This window comes from Camelus dromedarius, chromosome 17 (genome assembly GCF_036321535.1).
Source record: "Camelus dromedarius isolate mCamDro1 chromosome 17, mCamDro1.pat, whole genome shotgun sequence".
NCBI classification, from domain to species: Eukaryota; Metazoa; Chordata; class Mammalia; order Artiodactyla; family Camelidae; genus Camelus; species Camelus dromedarius.
The window spans coordinates 27032978-27046677 of NC_087452.1; the positions used below are offsets into that span (position 1 = coordinate 27032978).

At 41.5% G+C, this 13700-nt stretch overlaps 1 protein-coding gene across 11 annotated transcripts in view; it reads right to left on the reverse strand.

The window, feature by feature from the left end:
- The window catches only part of PXK (PX domain containing serine/threonine kinase like), a 69298-nt gene that overhangs the window by 16083 nt on the left and 39515 nt on the right, over nucleotides 1–13700 (reverse strand). For all 11 annotated transcript variants that reach the window (XM_064496368.1, XM_031470624.2, XM_064496377.1 and 8 more), the window contains exons 5-13: nucleotides 11547–11624; nucleotides 10972–11045; nucleotides 10373–10447; nucleotides 7846–7950; nucleotides 6950–7051; nucleotides 5575–5736; nucleotides 5020–5137; nucleotides 3728–3806; nucleotides 1452–1500 (exon numbers count right to left, since the gene is read on the reverse strand). In XM_064496368.1, coding sequence (XP_064352438.1) covers nucleotides 1452–1500; nucleotides 3728–3806; nucleotides 5020–5137; nucleotides 5575–5736; nucleotides 6950–7051; nucleotides 7846–7950; nucleotides 10373–10447; nucleotides 10972–11045; nucleotides 11547–11624 — 842 coding nt within the window. The remainder of the gene's footprint in view (nucleotides 1–1451; nucleotides 1501–3727; nucleotides 3807–5019; nucleotides 5138–5574; nucleotides 5737–6949; nucleotides 7052–7845; nucleotides 7951–10372; nucleotides 10448–10971; nucleotides 11046–11546; nucleotides 11625–13700) is intronic.

Here is a 13700-nt window from a genome sequence, read left to right on the forward strand (position 1 = left end):
AAGAAGCTGTTAATGTCAGAACTCCCCTAACTGGCAAAACAGGACAGAGGAAAGCGTTTCCCTCGCCTGTAAATCTTCTGACCCCACCTTGAATTTTTGGTTTTCTTTCTTTTCTCCCCTCTAAATTTAATTTCATCATAAGAGTGCTACAGGTTCTTTTGGAACACAGAGAGGAGAAAGCGAATTACCATTCTTTCTGATACTCAAAACCAACCAACAGTGAGCCCTGAGGAGGGCCAGGAGCTGAACTAGGCATTCATGTAGATGGTCTCAGCTGTCCAGTGACCACAGACTGGGATTACTCACTGGTTCTATATACTGAGGAAACACACAGATCAGCGGCTCTCAAAGGGGCTGATTTTGCCCCTCCCCTCCCCAGGGGGCACATGGCAGTGTCCTGGGGCATTTCTGATTGCCACAACGTGGGGCTGGGGGTAAGGGTACTACTTGCATCTAGCAGGTACAGACTAAGGACCCCTTAGTGTACAGAACAGCCCCCACAGCAAAGAACTATTTAGCGCAAGGTGTCAAATGCTGTGGCTGAGAAACCCTGCCTTAAATAAATGGCTGGTATCACAAAAGCAAAGTAAGGCATCAACCTGGTGTCTTGACGGGGTTCCAAAGCCCTGCTCCTTCCATGACACCACTTATCACTGTTACTTCTCAGGGTACTTCCTTCTAGTCTTTGGTCTAGACAAAGGTTTTTTTTTTTACACACTGTATTTTATATCCTGCTTTTCCCCTTAGCCCAAATAAGAATCATTTTCCATGCTACTACAATGTCTTTATAAATTTTACTTTTATTAGATAAAATACATTTTATCAAATAGATATACTATAAGTTATTAAACTCTTTCTTAATTGTAGAATATTTAGATTGCTTTCAGTTTTTCTTTATGTAAAACAAAGAGTGCTGCCCACCATTCCTATTCTATAAGGATTAAGTTGCAACCCATTGCACATGCCTACCAAAGGTTCGCCCTGGGAGGGGATTTAGGATGGAGAAAACCAGGAAGTGTTCTGTGCTTTGGATATACAGGACCCTGGATAGTTAAGATGCACATCTAAGGGAAAATTTCAATGACCCCATATTCTTGCATCTTTCATACTCAGAAAAGCACTAAAATCATTAACTTGAGTTGTCTGTTCTTTGTGATTAGCAGTAATCTTTTTATGCTTGACTACCAGTTTTCCCAGCAAAAAATTCACATAGATCCTGGCTCCTCCCCTACCTCCTCAGAGCAGTTCCTTAGGGTATCCGAGCACCTGTCTCCTGGCTTATCCTGCTCAGTAAGGTCCCCAAATAAAAACGCTCCTAAGTGTGTGTTTTTCCTCAGTCCATGCTTATTATAAATACTGTACCTTCTCTCTTTTTTTTTTAATTAAAAAAACACTCACTTTCAAAGCTAACATTTATGTCACAAACAAAGAAATGATACAGTTTGCTTTACCTTAAACTGTGGCTTTTCGGAAGTGGTTAGCAAAACATCACTGAATAATCTGTAACGAAAGGAAACAAACCAAAATATCTTTCTGAAACCAGATGTACTCTCAGAACAGGATCAAAGCAGAATGAGACATCTTTGGCCAGTCAAGTCCCCACCACATTCCCCAGCCCTGGCCCAGCCTGGCCTAACCCTTCATTTCATGTTTATCGACAAACTCAAAGGAGCTTCCGGGATACCCAAGGTGACCTCCGGAACCCTGCCCCACTACCTCAGACCTCACCAAGGGGACTGGGTCAGCTGTGCAGCGGAGGTGATGCCCCCACCAAGGGGCAACAGTCCTCTCATGCTGTATAGTAAATTAATTCACACTTTGAAGAAAATTTTGCAAATTATTTATTATATTTATATTGTTTTATTATTTATATTATATTGCAAATAATATATGCAGTAGATATTTCTAAACAGAATACTTAGTTTTCCTTTTTTTTTTGCCCCAGAGGAAGATAAAATTTATTCTAGACCTAAACAGAATAAAATAGAAAGGAATCGTTCTGTTTGGAATCTAACAAGAAAATAATTTTCCCCTAAGAAAAGTAGTGTTTCTCATGCTCTCTTAAAAAGAAATAGCTGCTTTTGGAGAATACCAATTCTCTCTTCAAAATTATGTTATTAAAAACAATCGTATGAGGAATTCTGAACTGGTTTGGCTAAACGGGTCAGAGAATTTAAACAGTTGTTTGGGTGGTGCCCAAATGGCTCCAAGTAAGTCTTTCCTTGAACTTTCCCCCCTTTTAAAAAACAGGAACTACATCACAAGTAGAAAGGACAGGGTTAACTTTTCTCCACTAGGCGGCCTGGAGGTGGAGACACAACTCTCCCTTTCGAGGCCAAGGGTCCACTGACTTCCAGACAACACATTTTTAACTGAATATATTTCACACTTCTCCAAGTGCTGTCTCAAGGCTGAAGCCCACAGGGTAGAAAGACTTCAGTGAAGGAAAAGTATTTGGATTCCCTTTAGAACTGGAAGACTGGGAGAAAAATGTCAGAGCTTTAGAGGGGGTGCAAAAGACAAAACCAAGTAAGTTAAAGTGGATTCAGGCTGTTCCACAGCTACAAATGCATTTGCTCTAAAAGCGTGTGTGAAAATAGTTTTGTTTCCCTGACTAGATCTATTTTTCCATGCTTACATTGTTACTAATGGTGGCAGCATCAGTTGAATATTGGAATGTCACAGGCACGGAGCAGTGGCTCGGGCTGCTCTGGACATCACGGCCCGTCCAGGGCCTAGGATGGTGCCGGGGCTGGAGCAGACCCTCCCTAAACACAAGGAACCTGACGTTATCACTGCCTCCTCTGAGCTCTGGCTGTATGTAATTCAAGTGGCCCCACCTTGTTTGCCGGTATTACTGTTTCCTGAATACATCTGTTCACAAAGCACTGGGTACATCACAGGGCACAAAGTATAAGCTGAATCAATATTAAACATAACTAACACTTAATGAGCACTTAAGTAACTGGCACTGTACTAGGAATCATCTCATTAAACCCTCCCAACAGCTCTCTGCCGTGGGGACTATGACTATCCCTATTTACAGATGTGGAAACTCAGCTTCCCAAGGTTAGCAAACTTGCCTAAGGTCACCAGGGTAGAAGTGGTTAAGCTGGGCCCACCCCCAGGCGTGTCTAACCTCAGATACATGCTTCTTAAACTCCCTGCTCCTCTTCCTAAAGGAAAGGCCCCAGAGCACTACGGAGTATTCATAACCCTGATCAAGGGAGAACGTCTTCTGAGCTCGAGGCCCCTAGCACAGTGCCTGGTGCACGTCAGATGTTAGATAAACATTACCCGGTGAGTAAATGAACAAGCAAGTGCCCGGGAGGCCAAAGACACATTGCCCTCCTCCAGACCCTCCCAGGCCAGTGACTAGTGAAACAGCCCAGCTGCGGGCCAGGTGGTGCACTGAAGCAGGCTCACGAGGAGAGCGGCCCCCGCTTCAGTATTTCCCAAGTCGGGGGCTGCCACGTGTCCATGACACAATGCCAACACGGACAGGGAGAGACGCATGTGAAGACAGCACTGACATTACAAGATCAGACTATGGTGCAGAGATGTCATAAGGAAGGGTCAGGATATCATGCGGCAAGTGACCATCAGCAAGCAGGTCACAGTGACTCTGCGAGGACCCAGCCGTCCTCTCCCAGTACCAGACACTCGGGTTAGTGGTCCGGTGCTCGACACAGTGATGAAGGTTACACAAGGCGTGTGATTGACTTACGGCATCTGTAAGAGCCGGGAGACGGTAGGCATGCCATTTTTACAGGCTTCACAAGACAGCGTAGACTCCAACACGGCCACTTGAAATGAACAGATACACATTTTAGTTCCACAGAACATGCTGGCAAATCCACTTGGTGATGAAAAGTTTGACACCGCTTTGCAACAACTGTCTGCGGGGTGATCAGGACAGTGTCAAAACTCTTCACGCACAGACAGATGGCATACGTGGGGAGGGGGACGCTGGCAGCACTGATGTTACTGATGACTCAAAAGAAACGGTTCAGGAACCACATGCTGACAGAAAGCTAAATATATTTCAGAGATAATTGGAGGAAGGATTCAAGATATCATTCATAAATGTGTTTGCTCTCTTAAAAGAGAAGTAAACACTACACAGAAGTAAAATTCTGAACTTGAAAGACATTTTGATGCTTGCCTGCTTTTAGTCAAAACCAGCACACAAAATGCCAACTGTTGGTATCTCACCATCCAACACCTTGGATAAGATAAACAAAACCAGCCAGATTTTTCCACTTGCAGGTCACTGTTCAGTTTCAGCTGTTCAGACTCATCCCAAAGTAGTCTCGGGGCCTGTTCTCTGGAACTACCTACCTCATTTGACACAGAACTAACCCTGGTGGGGGGCTGACCTGCATGCCTAGAAGGCACAGTGGTCCAAGAGCTACTCCGCCCTCCCCTCTCCCTGCTCTGGCAGAGCTGGCTGTGCAGGGGATGAAAGGGCCCCTGGATGGGTCTACACCAAGCCCTACATCCCTCCTTCCTACAGGTGCCTCCCAACCACCCCCCGGCTCTCCTCAGCCCCCTCAGTAATGCTGGCAGGGCTCTTGGACCCAACGTGCCAGGTGTCTGCACTCCTCTCTGCCTTTCCCAGCTCTGGGCCTGCCAGGCTCTCCTCCTCTAAGGTGTCCAGCCCTTGGCTCTCTTGTTCCTTGCAGGTCCTACTCCTGACACCTGCCTGAGTCTCCAAGACTGGCTTCAAGTTGCCTGCTCCTGGCTTCTGCTTCTGTATCAGAATGGCTATAGTTCTCTTTATATCCTCTTGCTTCCAAAATGTCCCCGAGGTTTCAGAGAGCCCGACAAATAGACAAGCCATCTGAATTTTCAGCAAAATGCATTTAAGGAAGTTACTCAGCTCACTTTTAAATGAGTAAGACTTTCTGGCTGTGGAGCATGTCAACTTCCTCTGGGCCTTCCCTGGACTCTGGAAATGGGGTGAGTAGCCATGCATGTTACCAGGGCCCAGAAGACCCCTCCAAACCCCATACTGACCGACAGCCATAGATGGTGCGGGAGGGAAGGAGTCTACAGGCACTGAGTCTGGTGGTCGTCCGTAAGTCATTTCGTACAGTAAGTGGCCAAAGCAGTGAACGTCCACACTCTCCAATGTCTGCAGAAGGAAAGAGAGCAGCAGAATGCTCAAACCTCACGTTGGCTTTGTGAATCCCAAGGCTCCTGTCGCAGGCTTCCACTGAGAAACATGGCCCATGGGCAACCCCACTTATAATTGGTACTGTCAACCCAACTCCAAAGCCTTTTGTAAAAGCTCACAAGGTATTGCTCTGACCAGTGGTCCTGGTCCTACCCTCCATGGTTTTTCAATCAGTGATTCCACACCTCTCCTTGTCCCAGCTACCATCTCAACTAGCCTCCTGGAGATACAGCGGTGCTCTGTGGGAAAAACAGGGCCAGTAGGCATTGCCTTACCCCAACTGCACCTTTCACTGCTTAGTGCATATTTCTTACAAGGGCATATCATGGGTCCTGTCGTGGGGATAACTGATACCTAAACATGAGCCTGCTGTTTCATGACTTTCAGCAACTTACATTGATTTTCCTGAATTGTGCGAAGTAAGATCGGTAGAAGGAAGGAAGGCCCAACAAGGAATTCTCAAGGTCTAGCAGCCGGCAAGTGTCCCCTTCTAGCATCACATTGGAGGCATGAAGATGCCCATAAGGGAATCCTTTGTCATGTAGAAACTTTAGTACCTAGTGAAATATATGTAGAGGTTACATTCCCTGCCCCCACCAAAATTCATTCAGATATAAGACAGGTGAAACTTTGTTTTTTAAGTTAATATATTCTGAAACAAAACCAAACAGGTCACTGGAGAGACACCTGAAGAGAAATGCCACCTCCATCCACTTCTTTGGAAAAGGGAGTGATGCTGAATCCTTTCCGGCTGTGAAGACGCGACGCCAAGCTCCCTCATTTCCAAAGAACAGAGAAGCAGCCTGTGTCTGCTTGGAGTTCACAGCTTTGATGCTAAAAGCCTCTACTGTAAGCCCTTTCTGATCCCAACAAGCCAGCTCTCTTCAGGGCAAAGATCCTCCGGCACAGATGAATAAAGCTGTAGTGCCAGAGCTTCGGCCAATTATTCAGGAAAAGGGGCTGCGCTGAAAACATCTCTAATCTTGTCTTGCCTCAGAATATATTCGGCTATTTATTATTAGAAACACATGACAGCCTCCCACAAAAAAAGAAGCAAACTTTTCAACTGCCATTTAATAAACAGTGGCTCAGCCAGTAACAGAGATGCCCGCACACAGCCCTGCAAAGGCCTGATGAACCAGAGCAGTGCTCGCCAAAGGGGGTGCCCAAGACAATCCCCTGAGGATGGAAAGATAATGGTACAGCTTCTCTACCTGTTTTGTTTTTAATCTCATTCTTTCTTAACTTATAATACACACAATATGTTAGTAGTAACACATGTACATAATAGTTAAATATATAAAACTCTGGGGGGGGGGTCGTGCTTAAATTGTTTTCACTGATAGGGCTGGACAATCCAAGAAGCTTGGTGAATGCTACTAGGGGGTGATGTGGGAAAGGCCTTTCAGGACAGTCAGACTTCTGTAAGGGAGCCATATGCTTGTGTATATGATACAACAAAAGCAAGAATCTTGGCACAAACATAAAGATCAACCAGAAATAACACAAAAGTTGGTATCCACACAATAAAAGTTCTTAAAAATCAGACAGTCTATTCCAACAGCTAAGCTTCTGGAATGCTGTTGATCTAAATTACTGCCTTAGTCTCAAATATTTGTTTTTTGGGGATAAAATACGGTAATGCCATCAGTTTATATGGGATCAGACAACTTAAACTATTTCGGCTATCGCCTGAGAACTTTCCCGAAAGAACACTGTGATGCTGGATGAATTCCAACGCAACTTAAACAGAAATTAAATACCTCTTACCTCTAATATTTGCCGCCCATATGTTTTTATTTGCTGGAGTTCAAGGCCTTGAATCTTCTTAGGGTTGCAGTACTTCCTTAGGAATGGGTCTTTTGGTTTTGCCTTTGGAAAGGAACAAAGAGGACATAAGAAGGTAGCAAGCAGGGGGGTGGAATTCTATACACAGCCTCCCTGAATAGGCAAGACTTGAAGTGGTTGGGGTCACCAGGTGAGTCCAGCTGGTAGGATGTGGGCTTTTAAGAACAACGGTCTATATAGTGAATAGAAGGAGGCTGACCTGGGTTCCACCCCTTCTCTACAAGATGCTCCTGGTCTTGACCTTAGCGGACACCAAAGTCTTGTATACTGTTACAATTTTTTGGTATTTTTTTTTTTTTTAACATTCAGTAGTGTTAATCGTATTTATCAAGTTCTCTATTACATTACTTATTTATCTTATAACTGGAAGTTTATACCTTTTGACCACCTTCATCCAATTCCCCCTCCCCACCTCCCCCAGCCCTCCCTCTCTTGTAATCATAAATTTGATCTCTTTTCCTATGAGTTTTTACATAAAGCTTCTCAGTATTACTTTCTTAAAAAACTTTTTTTCCAGCTTTATTGAGATAGTTCAACATTGCTTTCTTAAATGAAAGACATAAACTTTAAAACTGACCTAAGAGCAGCCTACAATGCAATGGTATAATCATGAAATGTCCAACTTTCCCTCATGTGGGGAAAGGAATGCTCTTTGATCAAATCAGGTAGTTTCTATTGCTAGAATAAAAAATAAACCGCAAATAAAATGAAAATTAAATCCTCAGGGCCTCGCGTGTGGAAGCTTAGGGATCAAGTATCAACTAGTTCTTAAAGAACGTGAGAATTTCTTTATGACCAGGAACTTGCACCACAACTACCTTGTAGATCAGGTCCTTCAAAGTTCCTTTTTCATTAAACATCCTAATTAGCAACGCTGAGGATTCGTTAGCTGTGGCAAAGGTAACACGATAGATGTAAGGGTGCTGCCAAAACAGAAAAGAAATTCACATGTATCTGCGTCAGCATCTAGGTCCTCGTAGATCCAGGATCTGGTTATACAGAGTCAAGTATCAGCTTGATAATTTAATTGCATATAAATGCAGAATATTCCCTGAACTCATGGCGTTTTCAAGTCATTAGATGATCAACTAGTAACTCATTTTTTAGATGAGAGAAGGAACATAAATTACAGTGACCAAAGGGAGTGGGTAACGGATGTGTTACTAAGCTCCCTGGGTGAGGGCACCTGCTTTGGTGTGCATATTCGTGCAGTTCAGACCAAAGTATAATAACAGATGAGAGGGAAAGTCTGAGTTTTTGGAATAGTGGTTTTAATATTCTGCCTCTGTAAATTGGTGAAGAATACAGCCAAATCCTAGCACAGCCAAGTGGGAACCAGGATCAGTGTGTAGCACTCACAGCTTGGCCTAACAGTCCACACTGCTGTTTGGTGCCCAGCCAGGGAGCTTAACAGCTAGAAAACAAGCAAAAACAGCATTTTTGGCATCTGGCCCCTTTCCAGGGCAGCTAGCATGACTCTTCCTGTCCCTCTGCTGGAGTGTGTAATATGATGATTCACACTGTCCTCCTGAGAGAAGGACACTGACGTCCACCAAGTGGGCTGGGGAGCAAGACACATTATTTAATGACTGAAAGGGAAGTCCTCATATGACCTGGAATTTTGGTTACATGGACCAACTGGCTTCAGATGTTAGTGTCCATTAGCTCAAACGAGTAACATGAAGATTTTAAACCTTGGGAGCTGGGCTGTGCGAGAATTTGACAGGCAGGGATCAAGTGGGTTGGGGACTGGAAGGTGTGCCCAGAAAAATAGTGATTGATCATGAAGTTTCCACTGATCATCACATCAGAACGGTGGCTGTTGATATTTTAATGGCCTTATTGAAATGTAATTCACATCCAGTTATAATCCACCTGTTTAAAGTGTACAGCTCAATGATTTTCAGTATATCCAGAGTTGTGCGGCTGCCACACAATCTAATTTTAGAACATTTTCATCACCTCAAAAAGAAACCCAACAAATAAAATAAAAATCCTTGAGTCCATATTGATATAAATAGATAAAGAAGAGAGAACAGGAAGCTCTTTCTTACAGTAGAATGCCAAGTAATAAATATATAAGAGGAGTGACGGAGTTAGAAAATGTCTATGAATGCTGAAACAAGTGGGTTTGGTAAAGAACAGGTTATTTACATAGTCTCAAAATAGCTCCCTACAATTACTTACTAATTAATTCCAGTCATCTTATAAAAATAATTAAGTATGGGTACAGATGTTTAGTGAAAATTGTTTACTATTACTTTTTTTTAATAAGAGCAAAAACAAGAGGAGATCCAAATGTCTAGTAGATTAGTTGAATGAATTGAGGTACAGTCAATGATAATTCCATGCAAACAATACTAATGAAATTACACTACCTTTATTAACTACAAAATACGTTCATGGTATACCATTGACAACAACAACAAAATCAGGTTTTAAAACAGTAAGTATAAAATTTTTTGAAAATAATCATTTAAAATTCTAGAAAAGTAACAATTGGACATTTGGGTTTGTAATTCTGGTTGGTTGGAATTATAGACAAGTTTTATTTTATTTTTATTTTCTGTGTTTTCTTTCTATAATTAACATGCACCATGTACCTACACTATCTTCTTTTTAAAAAGCACATACATTAAAAGAAATTTAGAATTGGGTGCTCACAGCCTGCGTGAGACAATTAATCAAACCCAAAGGTCAGGCATCACACCTCACTGAAAGCTTGCTTTTGCCAGCTTGACAAAACACTGGATCTTCAAAACGAACTCGCCAAACCAACTGGACAGATCAGAGGAACTGTGCTTAGTCCGTGAGTGACTCATTCAAGGGTCCCACATCCTCATGCAGACCACAGATAAAGAACATCAATGCTAACTCAAATTTCTGGCCTTTTCCTGAAGACTTTCTGCATATATTTTGAAATACACGTGATTCTTTCCACGGAAAGCGTTGGATTAGAATCCCTCATACAATTTATCTAAACCTCTATTAATTCTGTTTTTTTCAGGCTAGAAAGAGATCTTTGAATTTCACTGATATAAAATCTTCACCGAGAACAAGAGGCTCAGAGAAGTGGCTGCTTTCCTACTCTGATATTTGCTTAAAACGCAAAAGTTAAACTACTGCATGTTTCACGGATTGTGTAGAGGTCACGAGTGCCATTTAAATGGCCTCTGGTCTACGAGAGGAGCCCTGAACATTTTCAGTCTGAACCGAAATCCACTGTACCTCTCCCATTCTCTTGAGCCTGTAAAGTATTTTCAGCTCTTCTGTCCATGGTCACTTACAAGAAAACATTACGAAACTGTCATCAGCACCAAGAATAATAGAAAGACCTGTACTCACCAAACAGGAAGGCAGAAGTTTGATTAGACACTGAAAATCTTTATCTGACAGATACTTGTCGGGACCAAGGTCAGCCTGGAAACACGGGAGGAAACATCAGGCCACTGCCTTGGTCATCAAAATAAAAATTCCTTGTTAAGTCTTTCCCTTTTTTTAATCTGTCTAAAGATACGACTACAAACCAAAGATAAAAATCACATTATATCTTGCTCCCTCAAAACCCCTCTGAAGAAATAGTATATAAACATGTAAATACTAGGACTTAACCAACTTTTATCTAATTCTATTAACCAAATGCATCACTAGAGCTCCCAAAATGAGAGGCAAAAGAAAGTATTTTCTCTGAAACAAACTATTTAAAATAGAGAACTATTTTAAGCGGTTCCTATTTCTTTCCAAACGTCTACTAGTCGATCAGATATAATCACATTGATATTACTGAATGCATAAGCAAAGGAACTTAAAATGACTCTCCTTCTAGGAGGCCTTAACGACATCACTCAAGAACACAGTACAATTTTGTAATACTCTTATCAATACCTGCTTTCATAAACCCATCTAAAGCCTTGAAATGAGTCTGAGTCAAAAAACTAGCTTACCCAGCTTAATACTAGCCGTTCCTTTGGCTGATTTTTAATCTTCATCAAGAAATATTTCTTCCTTATCCTCCAACCTGTCATAAAAACAGAGATGTGTTTATAGCTATATGATTTTATACCAATGGATATAAGTTTCATTGACCAAGTGATTAATAAAAATTAAGTTTGGCAATTTTATTCACAGCTACTTAGGCACCAGTAAAACCACCATTTGGTAATATTTACATGGTAAAGTCTGCACTAAAAAACAGCAAAGAAATTACCCTACTCATGGAATAGAAAAACAGCACTTCAGCTTAGATTTAGCGTAAAAGATGAGGAAAGAATGATGGTTCTGAAACTATTAGTTACTCCCATCCAAATCCTCAGATGGGACTTTCACCAAGATTGATTAAATATTAAAAGTTAAGGACTGCATCCTCAAAAAGTATAGAGGCAAAAAGAAAAAGAAACCACCTGTGTTTCTTATGCAGTTTACCTGCATTAAAGCTTTCTTGGGATACTTATAAAGAAAATAGGACAAAGAATCCAGTTCTGTGACCTTTTTTAACAGACCAGGCATGCCATTTTCTCACCTATGTCTTTCAACGGTTCCACCACCTCCCACTTTGGTTCTGATCGGAAAAACATGGAAACCTGTTGTAAGGCAATTTCTGCAAAGACATTTTAGAAAATCATTAGTCAACCATATCAGGAAAGTACCATACACTTAAGAAATTATTCTTCCAAATAAAATTCTTATGGTCTACGACTTTCCTAAAAAACTTAAAAAAAAAAAAAAAGCCAAAAAAAGAAAAAAAAAAAAAGAGAGAGAAAGAACACAGACGAAATAAAATGTGGGATTCTAGATTGGCTCCTAGAACAGAATAAGGTCATTAGTGGAAAAACTAGTGAAATCTGAATAAAACTATAGCTAATGGTAATTACCAGTGTTAATTTCTTAGTTTTGATACATGTACCATGTTTATATAAGATGCTAACATTAGGGCAAACTGGGTGAGGGGTACAGGGAAATTCTATATTACCACTGCCATTTTTTCTGTAAATCTAAAATTATTCCAAAATAAAAAGTTTATTAGAGAAAAGAAAGTAATTACTAATGGAGTAATTACTTAAACTGGAAGATCTAAAATATGTAAACTAGCTGGCTTAGCCAGGAACTCAATACATGCACCTGACAACAACTCGAACACAAAACTCAGAACGTGTTGTAAGGTCAGCTTGGAATAGCATTTAATGTTGCTGCAAGTGATATTTATCCCATCTTCATTCCTCATGAAATTATAGCTTTCACCAACAAAGAAGCGATTAGACTTAAATATATATTGGAAATAAAAGCCAGTGTTTTAGAAAAACATCTATGTACAGCAACAACACAGTTCTGTTGCGGGAAATCACCAAATGCCTATTTACTGGAAAAAAATCCATCCGTCTTTTTATGTCTGTTTATCATGAGAACGTTTCCCCCTTTCAAGAGGACAATGAAAAGAGGAAGTTTCACTGTATAAAGAAATTATCAGAATAACTGTGCTTTTACATTTCCTGCAAAAAGCAACATCTATAATTTGCAATTTTCCCTCAGCACAGTAAGTGAATGAAGACAGACTGGAACCCTGAAAGCAAACAGCAATCCTGCATAGTCACTGAACGCACCTCCGCCCAGCATTAATTACAGTCCAGGCAGACCAGTGAGGCATGAGGGGTTCGGCAGAAATGTTACCCATGTGTCAAAATGACCTAGTCTCAAATTACCATGCTGAGAGCTTGGCAAACAGTATCACTTCGATATATTTTATAGTACATTATGAATTAAGAGATTTCAGGAAGAAAACAGTATACTAGCTACGGGTTTACTGACTCAACGTATAAAGTGTCAGTGCTGTCTGCATGTAAGAAAATATAAGATGACAAATACAAAGTAGACTGTTTACATCTGTTTCAACCAGCCCAAAGTGACAACCCATCCCGGGGGGCCAGGTGCGGCAGAAGCAGGTAAGTTTTCCTAACCACCACTGGGAACGCCACACCTCCTCTAGAGGTAATGTTGATATAAAATGTTTTCAGTATTTCCAAAATAACCTGAACATAAACTATTTAAAAAGGTATGATTTTAAGTGAAAGCCACAACAACTTCGAGAAGGATTATGAAAAGTAATTTTCAAAATGCAGTACAATGTCATTCTAAGAGGCTGAAAGGACAGTCAGAACTAACGGTGACTCATAATTCTCCATAAGATCATTATTCAGCAGTACTTACTATGTGCTACTGTGTGTCATACGTTGTTTTAGGGATGGGGGAGACAGCTGTGAGCAAATGGAACATGCTAGACTTGGTACTGATATATTAAGGACTGAAAAATAGCTTTTTTCACCGTAGGGGTCAGGGAATTGTAGAAAGGACATGTTCTTTCCTTGGAACTATGATTGTTTGCCAGGTAAATCACATGACTACTATGCTCCTGATATTAATCCTTCCCTTCCCCAGATGCAGGCGATACACTTCAATCCTGAACATCTCCTCCTCTGCTCAGAAGCCTCTACTGGCACCTCTTTCGTTACCAAATCAAGACCAAGCTTCTAAACCTCAGTGTTTAACCCAGCCCTGGCTTTACCCTGCCTTTCTGCCTTACCCCCACAGCGTGCGTGCCTCACTCTGTCTGAGATTTGCCTGCCACGGCCCCAGGAGACTGGGCTGCCCCCACCCCTCCAAATTTTCTGTTGCTGCCAAT